The 24,125-nt window shown below is 26.7% G+C and overlaps 1 protein-coding gene across 2 annotated transcripts in view; it reads left to right on the top strand.

Annotated features, from left to right (window-relative positions):
• Positions 1-24,125, top strand: part of Oseg2 (intraflagellar transport protein Oseg2) — a 105,979-nt gene that overhangs the window by 51,050 nt on the left and 30,804 nt on the right. For both annotated transcript variants that reach the window (XM_089229614.1, XM_089229615.1), the window contains exons 14-23: positions 11,821-11,967; positions 12,077-12,257; positions 14,857-15,059; positions 17,036-17,193; positions 18,340-18,484; positions 18,574-18,764; positions 18,838-19,020; positions 20,426-20,572; positions 21,152-21,306; positions 22,516-22,696. In XM_089229614.1, the coding sequence (XP_089085740.1) occupies positions 11,821-11,967; positions 12,077-12,257; positions 14,857-15,059; positions 17,036-17,193; positions 18,340-18,484; positions 18,574-18,764; positions 18,838-19,020; positions 20,426-20,572; positions 21,152-21,306; positions 22,516-22,696 (1,691 nt within the window). The remainder of the gene's footprint in view (positions 1-11,820; positions 11,968-12,076; positions 12,258-14,856; positions 15,060-17,035; positions 17,194-18,339; positions 18,485-18,573; positions 18,765-18,837; positions 19,021-20,425; positions 20,573-21,151; positions 21,307-22,515; positions 22,697-24,125) is intronic.

The following is a 24,125-nucleotide window of genomic DNA, read 5'->3' as shown; positions in this document are numbered from 1 at the left end:
TCGGAGCATACACTTAAAAAAAAAAAAATTCTAACAACCATCAATATTTTAAGGACGCTATTAAATTAATATGATATATATTACATGATTAATTCATTAAAATTTGAAAAAAAACTATATGTGACCAAGGAATACAAAATATAATTTCTAAACATAATGTATTTAGATTTAAGTCACTTTTTGTCTTTACAATCATAAATGAACAAATATAATTATATTTCAATAAGTATTAACTGATTCAAACTGTCGACGGTCTCTTATGACATTTAATTGTTTAATTTATATTTTATATTTGATGGTGTGTAATTCAGCAATTTATTCACAATTTTGCTATTAACGATTTATGTAATAGGTCCAATATTTTGTTTAACTATTATATCAAATGAGTATGAAATTTCACTTTAAACTTGATTTAATTAACTCCAACTTGACTTTTAGATATTATGTAATATGTAGTATTATTATTACTTATAATTAAGGTAGTTAAAAAATCAGATTTAAGAACAAATATTAATGATTAATAATCGTTCATACTATATAATATAACATATGACTTAAAAAATGCGATTTCATCATTATTTTTTTTTAAACCAATGACGATATTTATTTTATCAAATTCTGATTTTATTTCATATATTTTGTATATATTATTATAATGTTATGAATTATGATCATTAATTAATTAATGTTGTGAATACTATCAGAAAACTGTAACACTAAATATTGGATGTATTTGTGAAATTGTGATATAGCTAAATTGACTATCCAGGATGCCATGTTATCATAATCATATTAATAAATCTTAATTAACTTCGCAGTAATAGTCTAATATGGAGTGATGGACAAACTATTCTCTGTATTTATTGTTAATGAATTGTTTCATTTAGGAGACCTCCAGTTAAATATCCTTTCAATAATCGGATTAGGAAAAGGGTAACATTTCTTAAATAATTTAGTGTAACATAATAAAATATATCCTTTTGTGGGGACAAGCAAAATCTAATCAACATTTAATTTCAATTATTTAACATTATAATCAATGGTTATTATATTTATGTGGGTATTTTGTTTTATTTCGCCGTAGTGTTTATAATACAAAATTTCCAAAAGCAACATTTTATACGGTTGGATGAATTTTGTAATATGCCATATTTACCACTATCTCGCGTGATTACAATACAATACAATACAACAGGCGCAGGCACAAGAAATGAGTCCAATTATAAACGATAGTGTTTTCTTAATCTTTTGACCAACAGATTTATACTTCCGTCGACCGTCAATGTTCATTACTATTCTAGAGAAATGATAAACGAAAATGGACCACAAAGAAACGGTAGTGTCGGGGGTAGTTGGTGCAGCGTCGTATCATTTCAGCACACCGAAGCCATTTATCTTTTAAGGCAAAAGAGAATTCCAGAGGGAATATTTCCTCATTTATAATCACCCAAGTCATAGCAGCGAATCGCCCGGTCGCGACATTTGCAATTATTATAAGTTATCGGGTTGATAAAGAGACAAATGTATCGTGAGGGATAAATGACTGAAGAATGGGTTGTTTGGGGTGAGGGAGGAAATATGTCTACTATCAATGGACTCAGTATCACGACTTTGGGGGATCTATACACAGTGCGTTTTAATTTTCACACGGCGATAAACACTGGAAAACCCGATCGATGAATTGCGTTCGAGGAATTCTGGTGAAATGAATTTAGGACTCTAAGCTTGTCATTCGTTGTTGTTCTTAACGATTACCGTTTTTTCTTGTCACTTCAGTTTAATGTTTTATGCTTGTGCCTTCGTTATAATATATTTAGACTCTTTGCCAAAAATACTGCAGTGAACTAAAAATTACATATGAGGCGTTCTGACATTCGCGAATGATTTTTAAAGAATGTATATGAGAAAAATACGTTAATCACAGTATGTGTGTCGATCCTTCCAAATGTGAGCCTCCTAAAAGACATATTCCACGAAGATCCCTGCTACTAAGCTATACACATATTAAATGATGTTGTAAAAATTTGCTCATTAATATTATTTATATTTAAGTAATATGGTATGTTTGACTGTGATGGGTGTGCATATGTGTTTAAACGTCTTGCACGTGTCATCTGAGGTTGTTTAATAGTGGTTTAGATTTATAAGTCTAAAAGGTGTTAGGAAAATTATTCTCTTACTTTATAATATGACGTGCGGTGTCTGATGCGTTTCTATAAGCTTTATGATGTGACTAAATTTTAATTCGATCTCTTGGCTCGTAATAGGTATTTTTCAATATAGTGTTTATAATATATTCGTGGATATATGACGTCTCTACGGGGTCGTGTTCGATGCTCGAAGTCACTTCGACGTATATATATTATGTAATTCATGCATTCACTAAGTGATCTAATAAGATGTTGAGATGTACTAATACTCATTTTTTTAGAATTAAAGTGATTCGAACACTGTTTATATGATTTAGTTAGTACTTTTTTTGTTGTTTTTTTTTCTAGGTAAATTTTATCGTTGTGAATAGGTTTTGTATTTTTAGTGCAAGTTAGGTTACTTCTAGTGCTTAAAAATTTGACTGTAAATAATTATTTAAGACTCCAAATGTTCCTACATATGTGGATGACATAAGTAATTCTCTGATACTAATTGCCAATCGAATGTAATTAAGTAATTAAATACTAAGATTAAGTCTAAATTAATATGAGTTCTATACTATATAATTATAATGCTAATTATTCCAAACAATTACTTATTTATAATTTAAATAATTATAGTGTGAAATAACAATACTTATAAAAATTAGAAAATACGCGATACTTAAATAATTATAGTGGCTACTTGTTGATACTGATTGCTGTGTAGATTTCGTTTGATTCTTATATATGATAATATTTTACTAGTTTAGTGTCATCTCTCCTACCATTTATGAGAACCAGTTGAACGACATGTTAAGGGATCTTGTAAATGTATAAGTATCACCAACAAAGTATCTGTCTTGTTCCGAAGAATGTCGTTGGTGCGTTTACCCACTTAAAGGTATAATATGGAATTCATATATTTTATACCGTCTTACATTCTTACACCCCATATGGTCACACTGTAATCCGTTATCCAGTAATTTTATTTAAATATAATTTGGAAATTTTTTTATCACAATGTTCTTAAACCTAATTCAAAGTTAAGTAGAGCGAATGAGTTATACGTTTATTTTTAATAATATTCGGTGCTCTTTTCTGCATTGAAGGATATTAGGATATTCTGAACGTGGAAGCCCATACCGTTCTCTACGTTTATGTCGTTCATAATACAATCACAATGGATATAAAATAAATACATCCAGATAAAAAAAAAAAAAAAAACTTTTTTCTAAAATTGTGTAACACAGGCTATATGTGGATGAACATAATTTATTATATTTGATAACACAACAAAAGTTTCTTTTAAAATGTTCTTTGACGCCGAAGATACTATTCTAATCTACGCGAACGAAAACAGTCGATATTATATGAATAGTTAGAATCATTAATAATATTGTCAACTCCCTTGATAATGTCTATTTAGTTTTACCATTTCACTTTCAAATCTTAACAATTTTCATTTTATCAAGACCTTCTTTTTTTATTTTACAAATTAGTTCTACTTGTTTCCAACAACATCACATACAATAAATGTACCTATGTCTTTATAATTTGATTTGTAAAAAAAAATTATTTTAAAACAAATTACGGTATTGTATAAATACACCCTTTGTAAGAATTATAGTTGTGTTAGTATCTACACGCTATATTTTTACACCGAGGTGAGCAAAATAGACAAGTGCCCTAGGTCAGTAGTTATTCGATCAGGCATTATTCAATTTTTTTTATCATTTTGGATTCCGAGTGGCGTAAGGAATTTATTATTTTTTAAATTATGTTTTCTTGAGTTTTTATGTATGTGTCCACTGTCCAGTATTTATGGTAGAAAAGAACTTCAAAAGTACCATGTAGTAACTTTTTAGATTGGAAATATGATCTAGTTGGTGCTTTGAAAAAGTTGTTTTTCAATTTTTGCAGCAATTTCACAGAGTGAGAAAAAAAAACCAATAAATCGTAAAAAAAAAATAATGAAATTTACGGCATACCAATTTTCAACAAAATAGACTTTAATACCTTAAACTGTTTTTTAATTCACACACAATTCATATAATAATAATAATAATGTTTATTGCAACAGTGAAAATTGTATACATTTTATAAATACTTATGTTTATATACATTGCGCTTCCCCCTATAAGCCTAGCTTGTGCTGGGGGAGCGGTCTTTATCTTAATTCTTAATACTAAAAAATGAGATTTAAAATATTACATTAGATAAAATTGCTTAATGAAATAAAAATATAAGACAATGATAATTATTATGTTTACAAGACGGTTAAATTCAGATGTAAAACATGCCGTTTGAATGACCTCAAACTAGAAATATCGTTTACATTAATATTTAATTTTTGACATAATTTTAGACCCTTATACAAAACTCTTTTTTGACCAAATACTTTGTTATAAATGGGTATACTTATATTAATATTATTATTGTATCTTGTATTATGATCATGATCTAGGAAGGGAATTAAATGTTTATGTTTGTAAAGTCCAATAAGAGTAGATAAATTTAAAATAAACTTAAAATTATTAACTTTTAATTCATTATATATATTATATATATAATGATATATATTAAATATATATAATGATATATATTATATAAATTGAGTATTAGTTTGCATAGATAAATTTAATAAATATTTAATAATGCAATTTATAGTAGTTATTAATCTGGATAAATGAATATTAAATGTTCCTCCCCATATTGAGATTCCATACGAATAAATTTACTGTACCAAGGATAAGTAAATTATTCTTTTATATGATTTATTAAAAATATATCTTGCACCTTGAAAAAGAATTTACGTATAATATTGTTTACATAATTAATATGACTATTCCATTTTAGTCTGTAATCAATTATTAAGCCAAGATATTTTAATTATTTTACTTGGTCAAGTATAATGCATTTAGGAGTACATTTATTAATCAAAATTGAATTACATTCTGAAGAATGAACCTTTATAATGTTTGTATCTACAATGTTATTATCTTGTGTATTGAAAAAAATGTATTTAGACTTCGATAAATTTAATTTTAGTTTGTTTTTGCAAAACCAAGTATTAATATTATCTAGGGTTTTATTTGCTTCAGAATACAAGGTATCTATAGTTCGTTCTGATATTAAAATGATGTATCATCAGCAAAACTTAATATTTCTGTATTAAAATTTGTTTTTATATTTTAAAGATCATTTATAAAAATTATGAATAATAAAGGGCCTAGTACTGTGCCTTGTGGCACTCCACAGGATATTTTCAAAGTGTCACTATAATGATCGTTAAGTTTAACTTTTTGTGTTCTATTGCTTAGAAAGGATTTTAATAAATTATTTGGCAATCCACGAATACCTGCGTTTTCTAATTTTAATAGTAATAAATTATGATCAACACAATCAAACGCTTTATGTATATCAAGGAAAATACCCATAACCTTATAATTTTTATCAATATTTTTTCTTATAAAGTTATCAACATTAAAAAGCGCATCCGTAGTGGATAACCCCGGTCTAAACCCAAATTGTTGCTTAGAAAAAAATTTATTTTTATTTAAAAAATCAAACATTCTGCTTTTGATGCATTTTTCAATGATTTTTGAAAGAGTTATAGATAATGATATAGGCCGATAATTTCCAGATAATAATTTATCACCCCCTTTGAATAATGGAACTACAATACATTTTTTTAAATTATGAGGATATACACCAGTTTGTAGAGATTTATTATAAATAATTGATAAAGGTAAGGATATAGAATTAGAAATGTTTTTAAGTATGTAATTTGATAATTCATTTTCTTAAAAAGATGTATTATTTTTTATTTTATTAATGTGATTTATATATTCTTCATTACTGATTGGTTTAAAAAATAAACATTCATTAATGATTTGATTATCATTAACAAATAACGTATTATGGTTTATGTGTTCAAATTCTAAATTATTTCCAACATTTATATAAAATTCATTTAACACGTTACAGATTTCTTTTTTTCATTCGGTAATCAAACCGTCTTTCTTTATTATCTTATTTATATTACATACTTTACTTTTATTTGATTTTCCAATTACCTCATTTATAATCTTCCATACTTGTTTATTATCTGACTGAGCGATTAGCAATTTATACAACTTAGCGTTTTCAACAACTAATATTCTATTTGTGTGTTTTTCTTAATATTTTTAAACTAAATTATTTTATTTCTCATATATATATATATATATTTTGTTACATATAATTGATTATACAATATTAAATTTCTTTGGATAAATTATAAGTGGTATTACGATTAATGAATGGAGGAAGAAACGAGTTACATTTTTTATACCTACTTTCACACGAAAATCTACACACATTTTGAAAATATATTTTTAGTTATTTATATTTATTAATAAGTCAAGTTCAACTCTATAAAAAAATAAACAGTGCACAGCATAATTTATATATAGTTCTAACTATTATATCGGTTAAGCTAAACATTCTTTAGTTATATAAAATTTATTATGCAAAGAGGTTCAGTTCCGTGTTAAAGTATAATTTATTTTTATTTTACTCAACTATTAATTTTATAATAAATATATTGGACCCTTTATCTTGTAATTTAAAATTTACAAAAACACACATATTACATATATGATATTATAATTTATACTTATTTAATAATTAAATCTGCTACAACAGTGAGTAGTATGTATTTGTATGTTCTGAGCACCTTTTTTACAGGGAGATTTCATTAGTTCAAGCGGGCATTTCTACATGCTCCACCGTGTAACAGAAATTCTCAAAAACCCTAATGTATGTTCTGAGCACCTTTTTTACATGTGTAAGTAATAAATTAATTGTAAATTGTTACTTTTAGTAGTCAGATTGTTACTTTTAAAACCACTATCTATTATAATTGGATTACAAAAACATCGTAAAAATCCGTTAACAAAAGATTGCAGTATATTCGATCATTGTATAATCTAACGAACGTTGAAGTATTTCTAAATTCTATTGCATATCCGTATGATAATTTGAATTTAGATTTTTCAAAATCTAAAAAAAAATTTTCATTATTTTTGTGTAACAGACGATATAGGTACACAGTTTTATAATGTGTTATACTTGTTGAGATTTTGTGTTACACAGTGAACGTGTGTAGAAATCTCTTTGTAAAAAAGGTGCTCAGAACATACATTAGGGTTTTTGAGAATTTGTGTTACACGGTAGACGTATGTAGAAATGTCTCCTTGAACTAAAGAAATCTCCCTGTAAAAAAGGTGCTCAGAACATACAAATACATACTACTACAGTGGTTATTAGCCCATGATATTATACAATGATAGGTTGCATTGATAATTATGTATAATTTAAATTATTTTAAACTGAAATGTTAAAAACACTTTTACAATGATTAAAGACGAAATTTGTTTATAATAATGGAATCAAAAACAAAATTTATTATTTTTGAAAATTACAACGTCACATAATAACACAACTCTTCACTATAAAAAAATAGCTTCCTTATGGTACAATACATTTTAGATTAAATAACCACTTTTAAAATTATTAAATATATACAAGCATACATACCTGATTTATTATAATTTTGGTATACAGAAAATTAAAGTCAAAGAACTTTTTTTTTATCCTAAATATTTACTATATTTTGAAATAACTAAGTATGATAATTTTACGTCCAATAAATTGAACCAATAATAACTATTAAAATTAAAATTATCTTTTTTATTTTTTATTCGTGTTTTACTTTTTATAGCACGCTAATTTAAATAAATTCAAAGAAATATAGCTTGTTAAAGCTTTTAACTTTAAATACATTTTCTAAAATATTTACAAGTGGCTCTACGTTATATTGTAAGTAGTTCCTTTATTGATTTTTACCCAATCTCAATATTTCAAAAAGTTCGAAATTTTCAAAACAATTAGTTAAAAACAAAGTTTAGAAATTTATTAGATTTTATTTCATAAAAATCAAATTCGATTACAAAAAATGTAATTAATTTTTTTTTCGTTATCATATTATAGGCGATAAAGTACGCAATACATGAACATTTTTTTTTTTTATTATTATTCATACTGACAGTTGAAATATAAAAAGAATTAATTGTTTATTTAAAAAAAATATTGATTAAGAGATTAAAGACCAAATCATAAATATTTAGAATAGTTATAAATTTAGATTAGAGTCTTAGTGTAAATTTATGTTGTGAACTAATATAATTATAATTTAAAATAATATTTGTTAGCTTATCCTACACCTTTACAATATTAATATTTACATAACTGGAAATTCTTAATTTGTAATTATATTAATTGAGCATTCAAATTAAAACTAATGGTCAACCAATGAAACTAAATAAGTAAACTTAGAGTTTCAAAAGTTTATTATGATTAGAGTGAATTCTAGGATTATTAATAGTCCAAACGGCCGAATTATGCAAAATTCTGTGCAATGTGGAAATTATATAAGTTATCCAGAATGACCTTAATGGAAATACCAATTGTTATGCACATTATTTATTGTGTTAAATATTCAAAATGTTTACTATTATTGTGTTTGTTTATCAAAACCTAATGTGGTGTGAGAAATAATTATCACTGTGTCATAACTTCCATTCGTTTAACTGTCGCTACATAATAACACTGCAGCCCTTTATTTGTATTCTGTTGATAATAATTATACCAGTAAATAGATTACTGTATTCACCTACGACCTACGATATGTGTGTGTGATTTTTTTTTATAGAAGTTTATAAAATAATGAGCTTACATGGAATACACATTACATTTTTGAGCCATTGTGAAATTCAAATTGTTATTTGAAGGGTTGAATGTCTCTTGACTTGAAAGATATAAAATGTATATTTAAGAACTGTTTATAGATGCTTTTGTACAAAATATTAAACAGCATTCATCATTTATGATTACTGTGTTCACATTCATAATTTTTTTTCTGTATCCATCATAATTCGTCAGCTCGTTTTTATATTTAAAATTTAAATATCGCTAAATTATTATACACGTATAGGTATATATCATTAAAATATGAAAATGCATTTTAATAATTCATATAAATAACAATAAATTGTTGTGCATGATATAATTACCTATACAATAATTATTATAATACACACAATAGTATACTTTTATTTAGTTTTTAGTGCTATATAAATAAATTGCATTTTACTAAGAACTTATTAGGTTTTGAAAAAGCATTATGTCAATATAGATTATCGATTAGGTAACCGACATTTTTAGAGCTAATTAATAAAAAATGTATATTATGAAAATTTTATAAAAATGTTATGTAGTATGAAGTTTCAATCTAATTATATATGGCGATTGACATTTGAGAAATGAGTAATAAAATAATTTTTAATTTTTTTATATACTTACCTACCTAATAAAAGACTAATAATTCAGTTACGAATGCAATATTTTAAATTAAATTAATAAATATAATCACTTGGTATAACAAAATATAAGTTGATTTTGATTTAAATTTGAATAGAAATTTCGCATTTAAGTTTTAGTAAGAAAAAATAAATCGCTGGAATCATTTCTTTTTTTTTTTCTTTTATGGTTCAACAATTATAACGAGATTTAGGAAAACAATAATTATTTTTAAAATATTAAATAAATAATAAAATAATGCAACTTTAAAATTTAAATTGGTTCTTAACTTCGTAACGTTCTATTTTTTAATAAATCGATGTTTGATCAACAATTATTTAATTAAACATTTTAATAAATATCTCATCTCATCAGTATACAAATTCATTTTGTTTGTACACAATTATGACGATAACAATACAATTGTTATAATTTCATACTTGTGATGAAAATGAATTTCTAAAAATAGAAACATTTATGTAAATATTTTATTTTGATATAAACAAAGATTTTTTAATAATTTAAAAATGGCAATTTTTTTCTAAAACTATATTGTGGGAAGTCAATTTCATAAAATAACTTGCATTTACACGAAATGGTATTAATCAACTATTCAACTCATGTATGAAATTATACAGTATAGGAAAATGCAATGTTTTTCTTATAAAAAATCGTTTTCTGAAATCTCTAAAGCACTTCGGTGCTTATGAAATGTATTATTATAATCTAATCAACTACTGAAGATATGTTAATGTTTACTTAAAATGTTTTATAATATTCATACTTTAAACTTAATATTAATATTTACGAAACCAATTTCAAAACTTTTAATTAAATCTTAATCTTTTATAATAATAAGAGCTTATAGACTTATCGTTCAAAAAAGAATTATATATTTGGCCTAACAATTGATTATTATAATTCTTAACATAAAATAAAGCTCTTCTACACACTGATACATCTAATATTTTCTAGAGTTTCATATGATCAGGGTCAGTCATTATTCTATTACCGATGATAACATATTATGTAATCTCATCTCTGCAAAAATAAAAATCATGAATTCGATTTTTAATATAACAATAAACCGCGAGAAATGTTAAAGACTACAGTATAATTTCTATTTACAAACTTATTTGTAATTCTTTTATTTATGGCATGGTATGCTAGATGCAAATATCAAAAAAAATTGCTACAAAAACTACAGCACTAAAATATGTGCTAGGTTCTTATAATTTAGTAGTTTATGGTAGTTAGTTTTAATTACTCTTTTAAACGAACATTATTATTTTAAAAACTATATTTGAAATTTAAATGTAGGCACCTCATTAAATTAACGAAAATTCGAATACGAGATTGGTTTGTCTACTTAAGATCCAGTACTTATGTTTATGTCAGAAGGCAATTACACAGGTCTTTCTACATTGCAATAATTGTTTTGGGTTGAAGTTAATTTATCTAAAAAAGTCAAGATTAATCATAAATTCTCCTTGTGATTCATATATAATATTTATAAATCATATAATATTTTTCAAAAGTAACTATAATATTTTTTGTAAATATCATATTTATATTTACCTATATTAAAACAAGACAAGTAATTATTATTTTCTTGTCTGTTTGTCTGTCTTGTCGTTTTTTTTTTTTTTTATTAAGACAATACTTGCTTGTATTAAAAAAAAAAAAAAAAATGTTGAGTGTGTTATGATTATTTTAAAACTGTATTTAACATAGACACTAGACATCACTCACTTTAAAATTAAAAAATATAAATAATATAATATATATATTCTTACTTTCGACTTTATGACTAAAAGGTCACAATTCACTTCAGTAATAAAGTTTACAACACAAAAATGGTTCTGATGAATACATTTTTTTAATTTTTACGTTTTTCATACGGGGGAAATACATATGTATGTGGTTTCCTCTTAATAGAAAAATATTATTGTTTTTTTTTTTTTTAATTATTATTATTATTATTATTAATTCACAATATAGTAAAATTTGTTTAAAATAGGGACTTAAATACTTCAATAAAATATTAATGTCTTTTGATCCATCAAAAATTAATCTAAGCAAATTTAATACACATATCTAATCATTATATTATAATCTTTATATTGATATTTAAGCGTTACATTGATATTTAAATATTTTGCATAAATTTGGTAACAGAAGTCTATTGATCCCTGCAGTCTATGATAAATATTATTTATTATTACCTAACAATAATATATGCAATAATTAACGTAAAATATTCATCAGTATGGTCACTTTCTTCTAGATAGCGATGGAATGGACTGTCCAGAAGTGTGGGCTAGGATAGCGGTCCTAAATGGTCAATCACAAGCAGCCGAAGCGTTGTACCTAGAACAGAATCAGGTGGAAAAAGCGATTCAAATGTATTTGTCATTACATAAATGGGAAAACGGTAACACATTAAATAATATGTTACAAACATATGTATACTGTCATAATCTGTACACTAAAAGGTGTGTATAATAATTATGTTATCGTAAAATTAACACAAAATATTTTAGCCATTCATTTGGCCGAATCCAAAAACCATCCGGACGTCGACGAGTTGAAGTCGCAATATCATTTTTGGCTTTTGGAAACGTGTCAAGAAGAAAAAGCAGCTGAAATTAAAGAAATTGAAGGAGATAAAAGGGCGGCGCTTCAGCTGTACATGAAAGCCGGTCTTGTTAGCAAAGCTGCAAAGTAAGTGTATATAAATATTCATTTTAAAATAGTATATAAAGTATATTATTGCGCATCTGTTATAATCATATACACGTTATGTATGTCATACTTATATAGATCACAACACTATGAGCACTAAACTTATATACTAATTTTATTAAAACATATTTCATGCGATTTCTGGCCTGTAATGTGAAATTTATGAGATGTATATATGATTCAAAACCGAACGAAGATAAATAATGCAATAAATAAAAATATAATACAAACTATTTTTTCTAGAGAATCATACTTTCGCGTTATTATTTCTTTTCCGCGGATAACTAATAGCTTTAAATATTATATCGTACGTCTGCAAAAAAAAAAAAAAAAATTATATATTTTTATTATAATGGCTTGAATTCACCACGATATAAATTTAATATTGTTTTACACTTAGTGTAGATACAAATATAATTATTATACATGTTATTTTGTTTAATGAAATTATTGACTTTAAAAAATGATAAAAGAAATATTTTAAACACGGACAATACTAAATCAAATTTTCCTACTTATTATTTATTCATTATTCTTTAAAATGTAAGATTTTATTCTTTGGCTTAGTCTCAGTAATCTTAATATTAATGTAAATATAATTATAAATATTTTTATACTAGTATAATCATTTTGTAAATTAATAAAAAATGTTGATAAATGATTAAATTCTTGTAACATAAGCCTATAATGCCTATTAAAAATATTATGTAGTCCACAGATTAAATTGTCACATTAAGATTATAATAATGATTAGGGTTCTAACTTGTAGCTATAATCAATAAAATAATGAACAAGGATAACGACAACGTTGTCTGACAGATAAGAAAGTTGTCTGTTTAAATGTTTTGGAAATATATATATATTATATAGTTTAAACGAAACCCTTTAAGAATTTTAATTATAAAACAACCATTCTTTTGTTCGCTTCAAATTAAGAAATAATGTTAAATTCAGATGTTCAGATGTAATTTTCATTTTTATTTTTATTAGAAATAAGCAATCTATACAGTTTATGCGGTAAGAGTTATAACATTGACGTGAAATATTGAATAAAAAGCCACCCATTGGCGACATTTAGCTTGATTAATTATACATATTTTTTAATTTTAATTTTTAAATTAATTCATTTTTTTCTTTTTAATGTTGTCGAGAGAATTGTATTTATATAATTTAGTTTACGTTGGTAATTGCTGAAGGTCACATAAAAACTTCCTTTCTAGCTTAGATTTAAATTAAAATATTTTTAGAAGTAACAAATTAATTGTGCAAATGTCATTAAGATTTTGTTCTAACAAGAAAAACGTAGGTAATTATAAATAAAAAGTATAAATTACATATTATATATTATAATTATATTAATAATACATTACTGAATTGATTTATTTTGAGTTAAACCTGCTTAAATATTACTTCCCGAACATTTTCAACTATATACCTAATATTATCTTTAACATTGATAAAAATTGTGCTAAGAGATTTATATAAACGTATACCACGAATAAAGATATAATATTATGTTATTATTAGTTCCGATGGCTTTACAAATATTATTTATTGTAGATTATACTTAATTACTATCCAAACAATTTAAGCGATTTATACGCGGGTTCAGACGACTGACATTTTAATTGTACACGGGACCTGAACTAAATCTAACGCTTACGAATGCATGGCATTTCCATTGTATATTAATGATTTTAAATAATAGATGTTTGAGTTAAGTTAAAAAAAAAAAATGTAACAATGTAGTATAAGTTTTGTAATTTAAATTTTACACCACTATTGAAATGTGGAATTCACTTTTGTTGATGCCTTTTTTTAATAAAATTCAGTATAAACACCGTATTGCGGTGTAATAATTGTTTACCAAGTATCCAAAATAATAAACTGTGAGTTTAAAACCTTGCCATATATGAGCATTTTGAACGGTATTTTAAAAACTGACATTCTTCAGAAACTTAATAATAAAAAATAAACTTATGATCTACGTTGATACCTATCGTTGTATTACTCTTTGCGTATATATATAGCATTTGAACCACTTCAATTTATTCGATATCCATATAATACAAAAATATATTATTTTTTAATAACAATACGGTGAAAAAGTTTCTACTCGCAACAAAAATAAGTTAATCGATTTTTCGTACAATCCATTAACTTTGTGTAAACTATACTCTGGTATAATCGAATTCCAATAAGTACATTTGTGCATTATTATACGTCTTGTTTTGATATCCTTTGTAAAAAAATATCGCATGTTTTCAAATATTATTATTCATATTTCACCTCACGTATAAAATGGTGTGTTCTATGATATTACATTTAAATCACGTCGTTTGAAAAAGTATAGCAGTCGTGGAGCAGTCGGACAGTTCACCGACATCATTTATTTCTCTCTCGCAGTATGTAGCACGATAATATTATAATAGGCAATATTATTTATATGATATGACTCGAGGTCGTATATATGACTGTTGCAAACACCGAAATCGGTTTTTGCGTGCGTGGCAATATAGTTGGGATGACTACGAGAGCGTGACATCATAAAAATCTAATTCAAATCGAAATCTTACAGGCTCGTTCAAGACGACCCGGAACTTTTGGCCGACGATTCGGTCGTGGAAAAAGTACTGTCGGGATTGCTGCGACTGGAAAACTATCACGTTGCAGGAGAACTTTGTCAATCACAGGGGAATCCAGGCAAGGCTATGGAGTTCTACTGTAGAGGAAACATATACGCAAAGGCCGTGGAGTTAGCCAGATTCGTTTCTCCGTCAGGTGTGTGTTCATTTTATATGATTTCAGCGAACGACGTCGTATGTACGAACAAAATACGATTACATTTTTTTTTCGTTCCATTCGCGAAAGTCTGGATAGATAACTTTTACGACGTGCTATTTTCCAAAAGCGTAATTAATAATGTTGAAAAGAGCAAAAATTCAGCGCTATCGTCCATACAAGTCATATATAGGTATGTCAATCTATAATATGAACTATAGTTGCAGACCGAATCAAAGTACCGTTGGGTTGAATCATACATACAATGCAATACAGTCTACCTAAGACATAATTCAATTATTTTTTTAACAAAATTGATCAATGCAATCATTTGCAGCTGATATACATATAGTGTACATTATAGATAATATGTTTTCTAACATTATTGACTCAAAAATGCAACACATACAGTTTGGTCTCAGATTAAAATTGTACACTAATTAAGTTCTATGTTAAAAATCATAATTAGATCTCTGATTAAAAATCATTCAGCATTGATTAGATCCCTGGAAAAAAAAATTCCTCTCCGGACTTTAAATTGTCTGTGCAATTTATGTATAAATCGGAGGATTCACGTGCGTTTGTAGCTCATATTCTTGAAGGTTTAAATTCAGACCATATTATTATTTAATATTTCGAAAGAAACTTTGCTTTATGATAAAAATAATTCTTTGATAAATGCATTTTCGCGATTTATTGTTATCTAGTTAAATATTTACGAAACTGTTTGTTAGAACATTTTCAACTCTATTTGATGAAAAGAATTTAATTTAGAATTAAAAACAAGTTAGGTAACCTTTTTTTTGTTTTTGTTTTTACAATGTTTTATTCAACGTATTCAAAATAGAACAATAAGAACAACTGAGATAAAAGTGCTAGGTAAATTTAATTTTTTTTTGTTGCTAGTTTCACACTTAAGGTACCTTGTTCACTTCATAATTGTACAGCAATTGTTAATCACCTATATTTTGCCTCCGCCGAACGTTGCCGTATTGCAGGTATTAAATTCCTTACTGGTCTATTAAACAATAATATTAATTCACCTGTCCTTCTCTCTATAATCTGCTTCCAAGTTCCTTCTCGTTCATCTCGTTCTAACGTCTTCTTATTCTATGTCCCACATGCCACCACCAACTAGATATGGCTAATGAGCCTTTAAGGCGTCTAATGTCGTTTGCCAATGTAAATCTGCCTTTAGCGATTATATTAATCTAAACATTGTAATATAAGTTATTTAATTGTATATTTTAATTCTTATCTATTAATAGCTTTTTGTAACGTCTCCTGTAATCAAACATTTTTAATGTTTATCGTCAAAAGGTCCATGTCCGTATAGTGAATTAAAATAAATATTAAGGATTATTTTTCATAAATGTTTTAAATTTCTCAATAATCTTAACAAATATTATTTTCAAGTTCGTAAACAATGATGTTATTATTAAATATTATAAATAAATTCAATTTATAGCTTATTTGTTGAATGCCATTTTCTTCGAGTTAATATTATATACATTCTTTCTTTAAATTGTATGAAACTGTGACACGAGTGTATCACTAATCTGTTCTACTAATACTTTTATTTGTATTATAAACTCGCAACTGATGATTGAACATCATAACTTAACATGGTAATTAAAACTATATATTTTTTTTTTATTTAAAACGATAATTTTCCCGTTTATGCTTCTCAAATTTGGTATCTACCAAACGTAAACTAATGATGAATTCGTAATTTGTTTCGTGTACCTATTTTGCCTTTGAAATACACCATAGTGTGTGCAAATATTGGTAATATTATTTAATTATGTAACGGAATAATATTGTGATTATTAGTAATTACTCCTAATAACGTTAAAACTAAATAATGTGTTATTACGGCTTCATTTATACGACAAATGTGTAGATATATTATAACATTTATAACGTATTGAAAATATAAATCCCTTGAGCTATGTTATTGTTAAATACATTTTCAGAGGTAGTTTCTTTAGAAGAAAAATGGGGTGATTTCTTAGTTTGCCAGAAACAACAAGACGCTGCTATCTCTCATTATATCGAAGCCGGAAATACAGTAAAGGCCTTAGAAGCTGCTATTGGTGCCAGACAATGGAAGAAATCAATGCAAATTATGCAGGTAAATATCGTATCTATCTATGTTTGACTTAAAAACACCCATTGTTCAATTATAATGACAAGAACAGCTGTTATAAATGATCAAACGAATTCATCTGTTTTGTTATATTATTATGATCAAAAGTGAATAAGGTAATTTATAAGTAAGTCGATTAAATACCTATAAAATTAAAAATTTATAATATGAACTCAATCGAATTTAGTATACTACAAAGTTATTGAAAACAAGCGTTTTAGAATTTCAGATATCACTACATTATTGTTAACATTATTACTAATAATTATACCTACAAGGAAAAAATTGTATGATATTAATTATAATATTTATACATGTAAAAAATTAGATATTTTATAATACTTATATGCTAGATATTAGATATATAATGGTTATGATATATTTACAAGACGATTCAATAAATAAACAAAAGCATATTTATGATTCAACAATTTCAAAAACCTTATTAACAACAAAAATAATTCATAATTTACTAAAAAATAACTATATAAATATTTGAGTTGAAAATATAATGATGTATTTTATTTAAAGGGAAAGTTAATGAAAAGTAAAAAGGATTCTGAATTAGTAAAAATAAATATGAATATTTTGTATAATTTGAAACAAGCTCATGCTTGGCTGAATATAATTTGAATTTAATATGCATTAAAGATACATGACATTTAATTTTAGTTCATTTTTATAAAAAATATTACAGTTTCATATATTAAAATGATTTTTTTAGTTCAATTTGTTTGTATAAAATATGAAACATACCTTTAATCCAAGGGCATCGAAAATTGTAGATAAATATGATGCATTTTTACGAGATTGTTTTAACATCAATATTATCATAAGTTGATTGACAATCTATTTCAAGGAAACCAAATAAACTGATATTGTTATTGCTTATTTTAGATACATGCTACACATCATAATTTTAATAAGTTGTTAAAACATTAACGTTGGTAATAATTTTTATAATCTGACTTACTGTTTGACGAAAAATCGCAAACTTCAAACATACTGTAAAAATCTATTATAGTATAATACTGTAATTTAGTATAATTTGATGATAATATATAATAATATAAACCTTAAAACCTATATGATATTATAATATTTACTTGTATACCAATTTTTGTATCGCAGGTAATCGAAGACAAAACATTGGTAACCAAATATGGATCTCATTTGGCAGAACATTTTAAGACGGTTAACGATTACAAGACCGCCGAAAAGCTCTACATGGAATGTGGAATGCACAGGGAAGCTATCCAGCTGTATTTAGAAACGGGTATACTTAATTTGTTTATTAAATATTTTGTAAACGATGACATGTGTTTTGTTTGATATTCAAACGGCGTTATTGCGTACACGTTGCAGGGAATTGGGAAAAGGCGCTTAAGCTTCTAAAGAACAATCCTACCCTGACAGGCTTGAATGACGAACTAGAAACTTATGGCAAAAAGTTAGAAAACACCGGTCGATTCAAGGAAGCGGAAAAGCTTTATTTGGCTTTGGACAAAGTGGATCTGGCCATCAACATGTATAAGAACTATCAAAGATACGACGAGGTGCGTATGATTTTCAACATTTATGTTCACACACGGAGGGTGTAAACCGTAAACCTTACGTTTTCTTCATTAGATGATGTCTCTCGTAAGCAAGTACCACAGTGATTTAGTGAGCACCACCCACGTCCATTTGGCTCACGAGTGTGAGACTCGGGGAAACTACAGGGCGGCCGAACACCATTTCGTCCAGGCCGGGGAATGGAAACTCGCTGTAAAAATGTATCGATCGTTGGACATGTGGGAGGAAGCATACAAGGTACCTATATACACCATTTTATAATTCCATCTAAAAGTGTATCACATAAAATTTAAAGCGATATGTAGATATATACGCGTTTACTTAAAATTTAGTTTGTATAATAATGTTGAATTGTGGATTGCAAGTCAAATAAATTTACAATGGTCAGACAATATTATGACGGACGTCCGAGTGTTTTGCTCGAAACCATATTATCTGAACTGCATAATACTATTGTAATCATATTATTGTGATGAATTTAATCTCGGCCAAAGTGTCTGTGGCGTAGATTTTAACAACGCCCAATAATAATAATAATTAATCAACATTTTTCGTTTTACAATATTATTTTTTGTGTATTAAAATATCATATTAATTAGAATGGATAATATGTGTCTGGATCGTTTTGAATGTTACTGTATGATTTAGAGTGAATCACAAACATTGGATTAAGAATGACTACATTAAAAATGGAAAACGAAATAAACAGAAATGTGATCTAATTTTACTGAAACATGTTTTAAAAGGGAATTATAAATAGTAAATCTATAACATTTTTAATAATTGTTGAATTCAATTTTAAACAAAGTTTAAATTAATAATAATAATAATAAAAATGTATCTTCAATAATTTATTATAATGTAAGTTAGGTAAATAAGCCTATTATAAATACACAGATATAGCTAGGATATGAAAGTAGAATAATATTGCTGCACTATCAAAAACTATTCCATTTAATTCTGTGGTAGGTATATATGGCAATAGAGTAAAACAACAACACTGATGTATCCTTTTATAACATAGATAGGAAACTTCAATCCCCAAGAACACCTCTCATATAATAGTAAATCCAGGAACGATTATATTCTCATATTTCAATAAATCATTTTGAAACTCTTACACATCAAGCATCAATACCATAATTAGTGGAACTATACTATAACTGCAGAGACTCAGAGATTTCCACTTTACAACGCATCTTTAAATTATGATGATTTTATAATGCAGATTAAGTTATTAATAATATACATACATATTTAAATAAATTATTATAAGTTCTAGTGTTATAGCATAATCATTTTTGTAAAAATTATTGAGATCATAGAAAAATCTTTATATTAATCCGATTTACGTGACAATGAAATACGTCGTGAACATATTGGAACTTGAATGTTTTATTGATTATTCCACGTGAGAGGAGCACCAATAATTATTATTTTCAGAAATGATATCGGTAAAAAATTGAATACATTTCTTTGATGTAAAGAATAAATATGTATTCGTTTAATATGAGTGTAAAAAAAAAACCGTAGATAAGTTAGAGTCTTCTATCGATATATTTTTGTTTCTGACTAAGGTAATAGCTGATGATAATTGACTTATAAATTATGAATAAAAATAAACTTTAACATATTTTTATAGATTGCAAAAAACAACGGCGGAGAACACGCGGCCGAGCAAGTAGCATTTTTATGGGCCAAATCTTTGGGTGGAGATTCGGCTATTAAGTTACTGAATCGCCTTAGTCTACTAAATGAATGTATCGATCATGCCAGTGATAGTTATCAAGTAATTAATTTAATAATATATCATTCAAATACAATTGCTTATCAATAGTGCATTTTATATTATAATTATTTAATTACACCTAATTTATCATAAATAAAACCCATGTATAATGTATTTCATAATTATATAATTCTGTTGACATTAAATATAATATTTAAAACTAAATACTAAATAGTTTTACGTACCTATATTAATGTATTATTTCTGGGCAGTTCAAAATTTCATGATTAATATGCATTTTTAAAGTTGATAAATTATGGTAAGTTACTATAATTATTGTAATAAACATAACTTAACTGGTAAATTGACAAATTAAATTCTTTTCAATAGATATAATTTTAAATAAATATCATAATAATACGACAAGATATTTTTATTTATTTAAAAAAAAACTCAATTATTTATATTATTGGCAGAATGGTTTTAAATAATTTCAGTACCTTGTTTGAAACTAAATTTTTATTATCATCGAAAAATATTTATTTATTATAATGATTATTATAATTTTATTATTAAGAAATGAATTGCCGTGTAGGTAAGTTAAAAAAAATAATTAATGCTGAAATTGTTCTCAAATAGTTTGATTTTGCGTTCGAATTGGCTCGTTCCGGAGGTGCCGAGCGTTTGGCCGAAGTACACTATAAATATGCTCTCGTGCTTGAAGACGATGGCAAATTCCAGGAAGCAGAAAAACATTTTATTGCTGGAATGAAACCCAAAGAAGCGGTATTAATGTAAGTAGAAATATAGTGGAGATAGGTTTATTTACAAAAACTATTATAAATTTGGTATATTAAGTTATAACTTCATAAACGTGCATCATCATCATGCCAACAATGAAACTGATCAAACTGCAACGTTTTACGAAACGATAATTTTATAAGCTATATGATTTTATTTGTTTTACTGTATGCAATTTTGATTAAATCCTACCTACCAATTTCATAAATAGGAGTTTTCAAACATGTTTCGATACATCTGCCGATCGGTAAAACAGATCTCGTAGGTATGGCTGATTTCCAATTTAAATTTACCACGTGGTAATTTACAATTAGCGAATTATCAAACCTCGTTTTTGGCATGGTTTCAAAACCAAGCACAAAGCCCAGTGTCAAAATATTTTATCCTCCTCAATCAACAATTAAACGGAATTCAGTAAAGGTGCATCACACGACGGACGGTTTACGCACAGTTCTTCGCCATTTATGATTAAATATATAAATAGCTGCGGGCGTCTACCTAATTTAATATTTATATAATATGACACTACATAACTACGCCGTTGGTGATGATATGCCACCAAAAATGCGATACTGACACGACTCGACGTGGCGGCGGTCGGAAACGCCGATTAGTGCCTGTAATAATATCATGATATTGTATAATATTTGTAATAGTATTACGTTACAGGAAGACGTACCTATTCTGTCATAAGTCGACGTAACGACGGTCGGAAATGCCGTGATTAATGTTGTAATATCATAATATTATAATGTTATGCAGGATCGATTCGCTGAGCACAACGATCACCCACCATTTCCCCCTCCCCTTTAATAACACGTCATATTTATTCAAATTCCGATTTTTGAAATTTTTCACCCTATATAACACAACAAGGTTTTCAAATTTTTGGATTTTTCATATCGTTTAAAACGAGCTAAACAAGACGCAGACACGCCACTGTCCTGCTGTCAACTGCTATTTTTCCTGTACCTTGATGACTTTTTTCGATGTACCCATATCTAAATAGCTCACCTCGCGAAATTTAAAATTCGAAATCACAGTTTGAATAATAATTTATCGTTATTGAAAATAGATACTGAAAATCGGGGGTGAACATTCTTTTGATGCAAATCACATCCCGCGTGTAGCCATGCACCCAATCCAATCCAGGAAACGTAGCTACCCTTAAAAAACTAAAAGTCATTTCTGGATGCACGCAGGTACATACACAACCAGGATTGGGATAACGCTGAGCGAGTGGCCGAACAGCACGACAAAAGCGCTATGTCCGACGTGTTGCTGTCTAGGGCCAAGGTGGAGTTCGAAGCGGCCAATTATCCACGGTTCGAGGCGTTGATGTTACGTTGTCACAAACCCGAACTGATCGTCAAACAATATCAGGTATATTATTATTATTATTATTGTAGAGCGGTTCACTGCGGATATAACGCCGCGCTTCGTAGTACAATAATTTATTAGATTATACAGAATGTTGTACGGATTTTGGGTAGCGAATTGCGATTCGTAATTGATATAGACGACGACGTGTTCAGTGGTAATACAAGCCGACATTATAATATCCTTGTCCGCAGCAGTTACCTATATTATATAGTAAACAATAAATAAAGACTACGTGGTCAGTGACCACTGGTCACCGGCAGTCAATTATAACGTGTGCAACCGAAAATAAAAACCAATATAATGCTGGTCAGATATGATGATAAACTCTTAGTTCTTAGCGAGTAAATCTTGTTAGCGCGATAATTATTAATACCACAATCATACTCTGTTCAACTGTGTACAATATTGTTGTCGAATAACGTAACATTTCTACAACTTATTTTTTAAATTTTTTAATTAAGATTAACGTATTAAAATATAATATATAGTAAATATAATTCATATTATTTTCAATTAAAGATCGTACGCTTGTAAATCAAATCAAAATATGGAATACGTATATCAGGCAACTATACATTTAAACCCAAATGATACATTTTATATAATATAACATTATTTTATAAGCTATGATAATATATTATTAAAACTATTTTGCCCTCAAACATAATATAATGAGGTATATAATGTATACAATGTTTAACAAACAAAATAACTTACATAAATAAATGCATAAAAAAAAATTACTTAAAAAATTAAACCGTCATGGACAGAACTATTTTTGTAGTGATGAATGACACGGTTGTAGTTATTTTAGTAAATTATATATATTATTTTCTTATGCATTTTTTATGAAACAAAGCCATTAAGCACTGTTGAAGACATAAGTATTTGTTTCTTTTAAAATGAATTTTCTCTTAAAATATTTATAGAGATTTACATTTTAAATAAAACACCATTTCTGGTAAGTTTAATAATTATTCTTTAGTAACAAAATATTTTTTAAAGTTATTTCAACGCTTTGTATTTTTATTCTAAAAAAAACCAACTAAACACATTTCTTCCAGTTATTACTTATTTTACATAATATATTTAGAGTGATATCGATTATTAATTTAAATCATTCTACTAAAATTTAGGTTTGCGTGAATATATTTTTGCAATCTATTGCAGCACTATATGTTTTACAAAAAACAAAAAAAAAACTTAAAATAATCGTGATATTGCGTCTAAGGCAATAAAAGTGTTGTTAGGTTTTCTCTATACATGTTTTAGATTTGGTCCTAAAGACGTATTGTATTGTTTTTTTTTATGTCAGGCAACGAGTATAATGTTTGTGTAAACAGGCATCAATAAATCGACAGAAACGAATGTGCGTACGCATGATTGGGTACACGGAGAAAAAAATTCTGAATGTAGTTGGTAAATGAGA

Source organism: Diuraphis noxia, unplaced genomic scaffold (assembly GCF_037042655.1).
Source record: "Diuraphis noxia isolate RWA-SAM2 unplaced genomic scaffold, SU_Dnox_SAM2 contig0005, whole genome shotgun sequence".
NCBI lineage: Eukaryota > Metazoa > Arthropoda > Insecta > Hemiptera > Aphididae > Diuraphis > Diuraphis noxia.
Note: the sequence above shows the minus strand (reverse complement) of the source record. Positions and strands in the feature narration are given on the sequence as shown.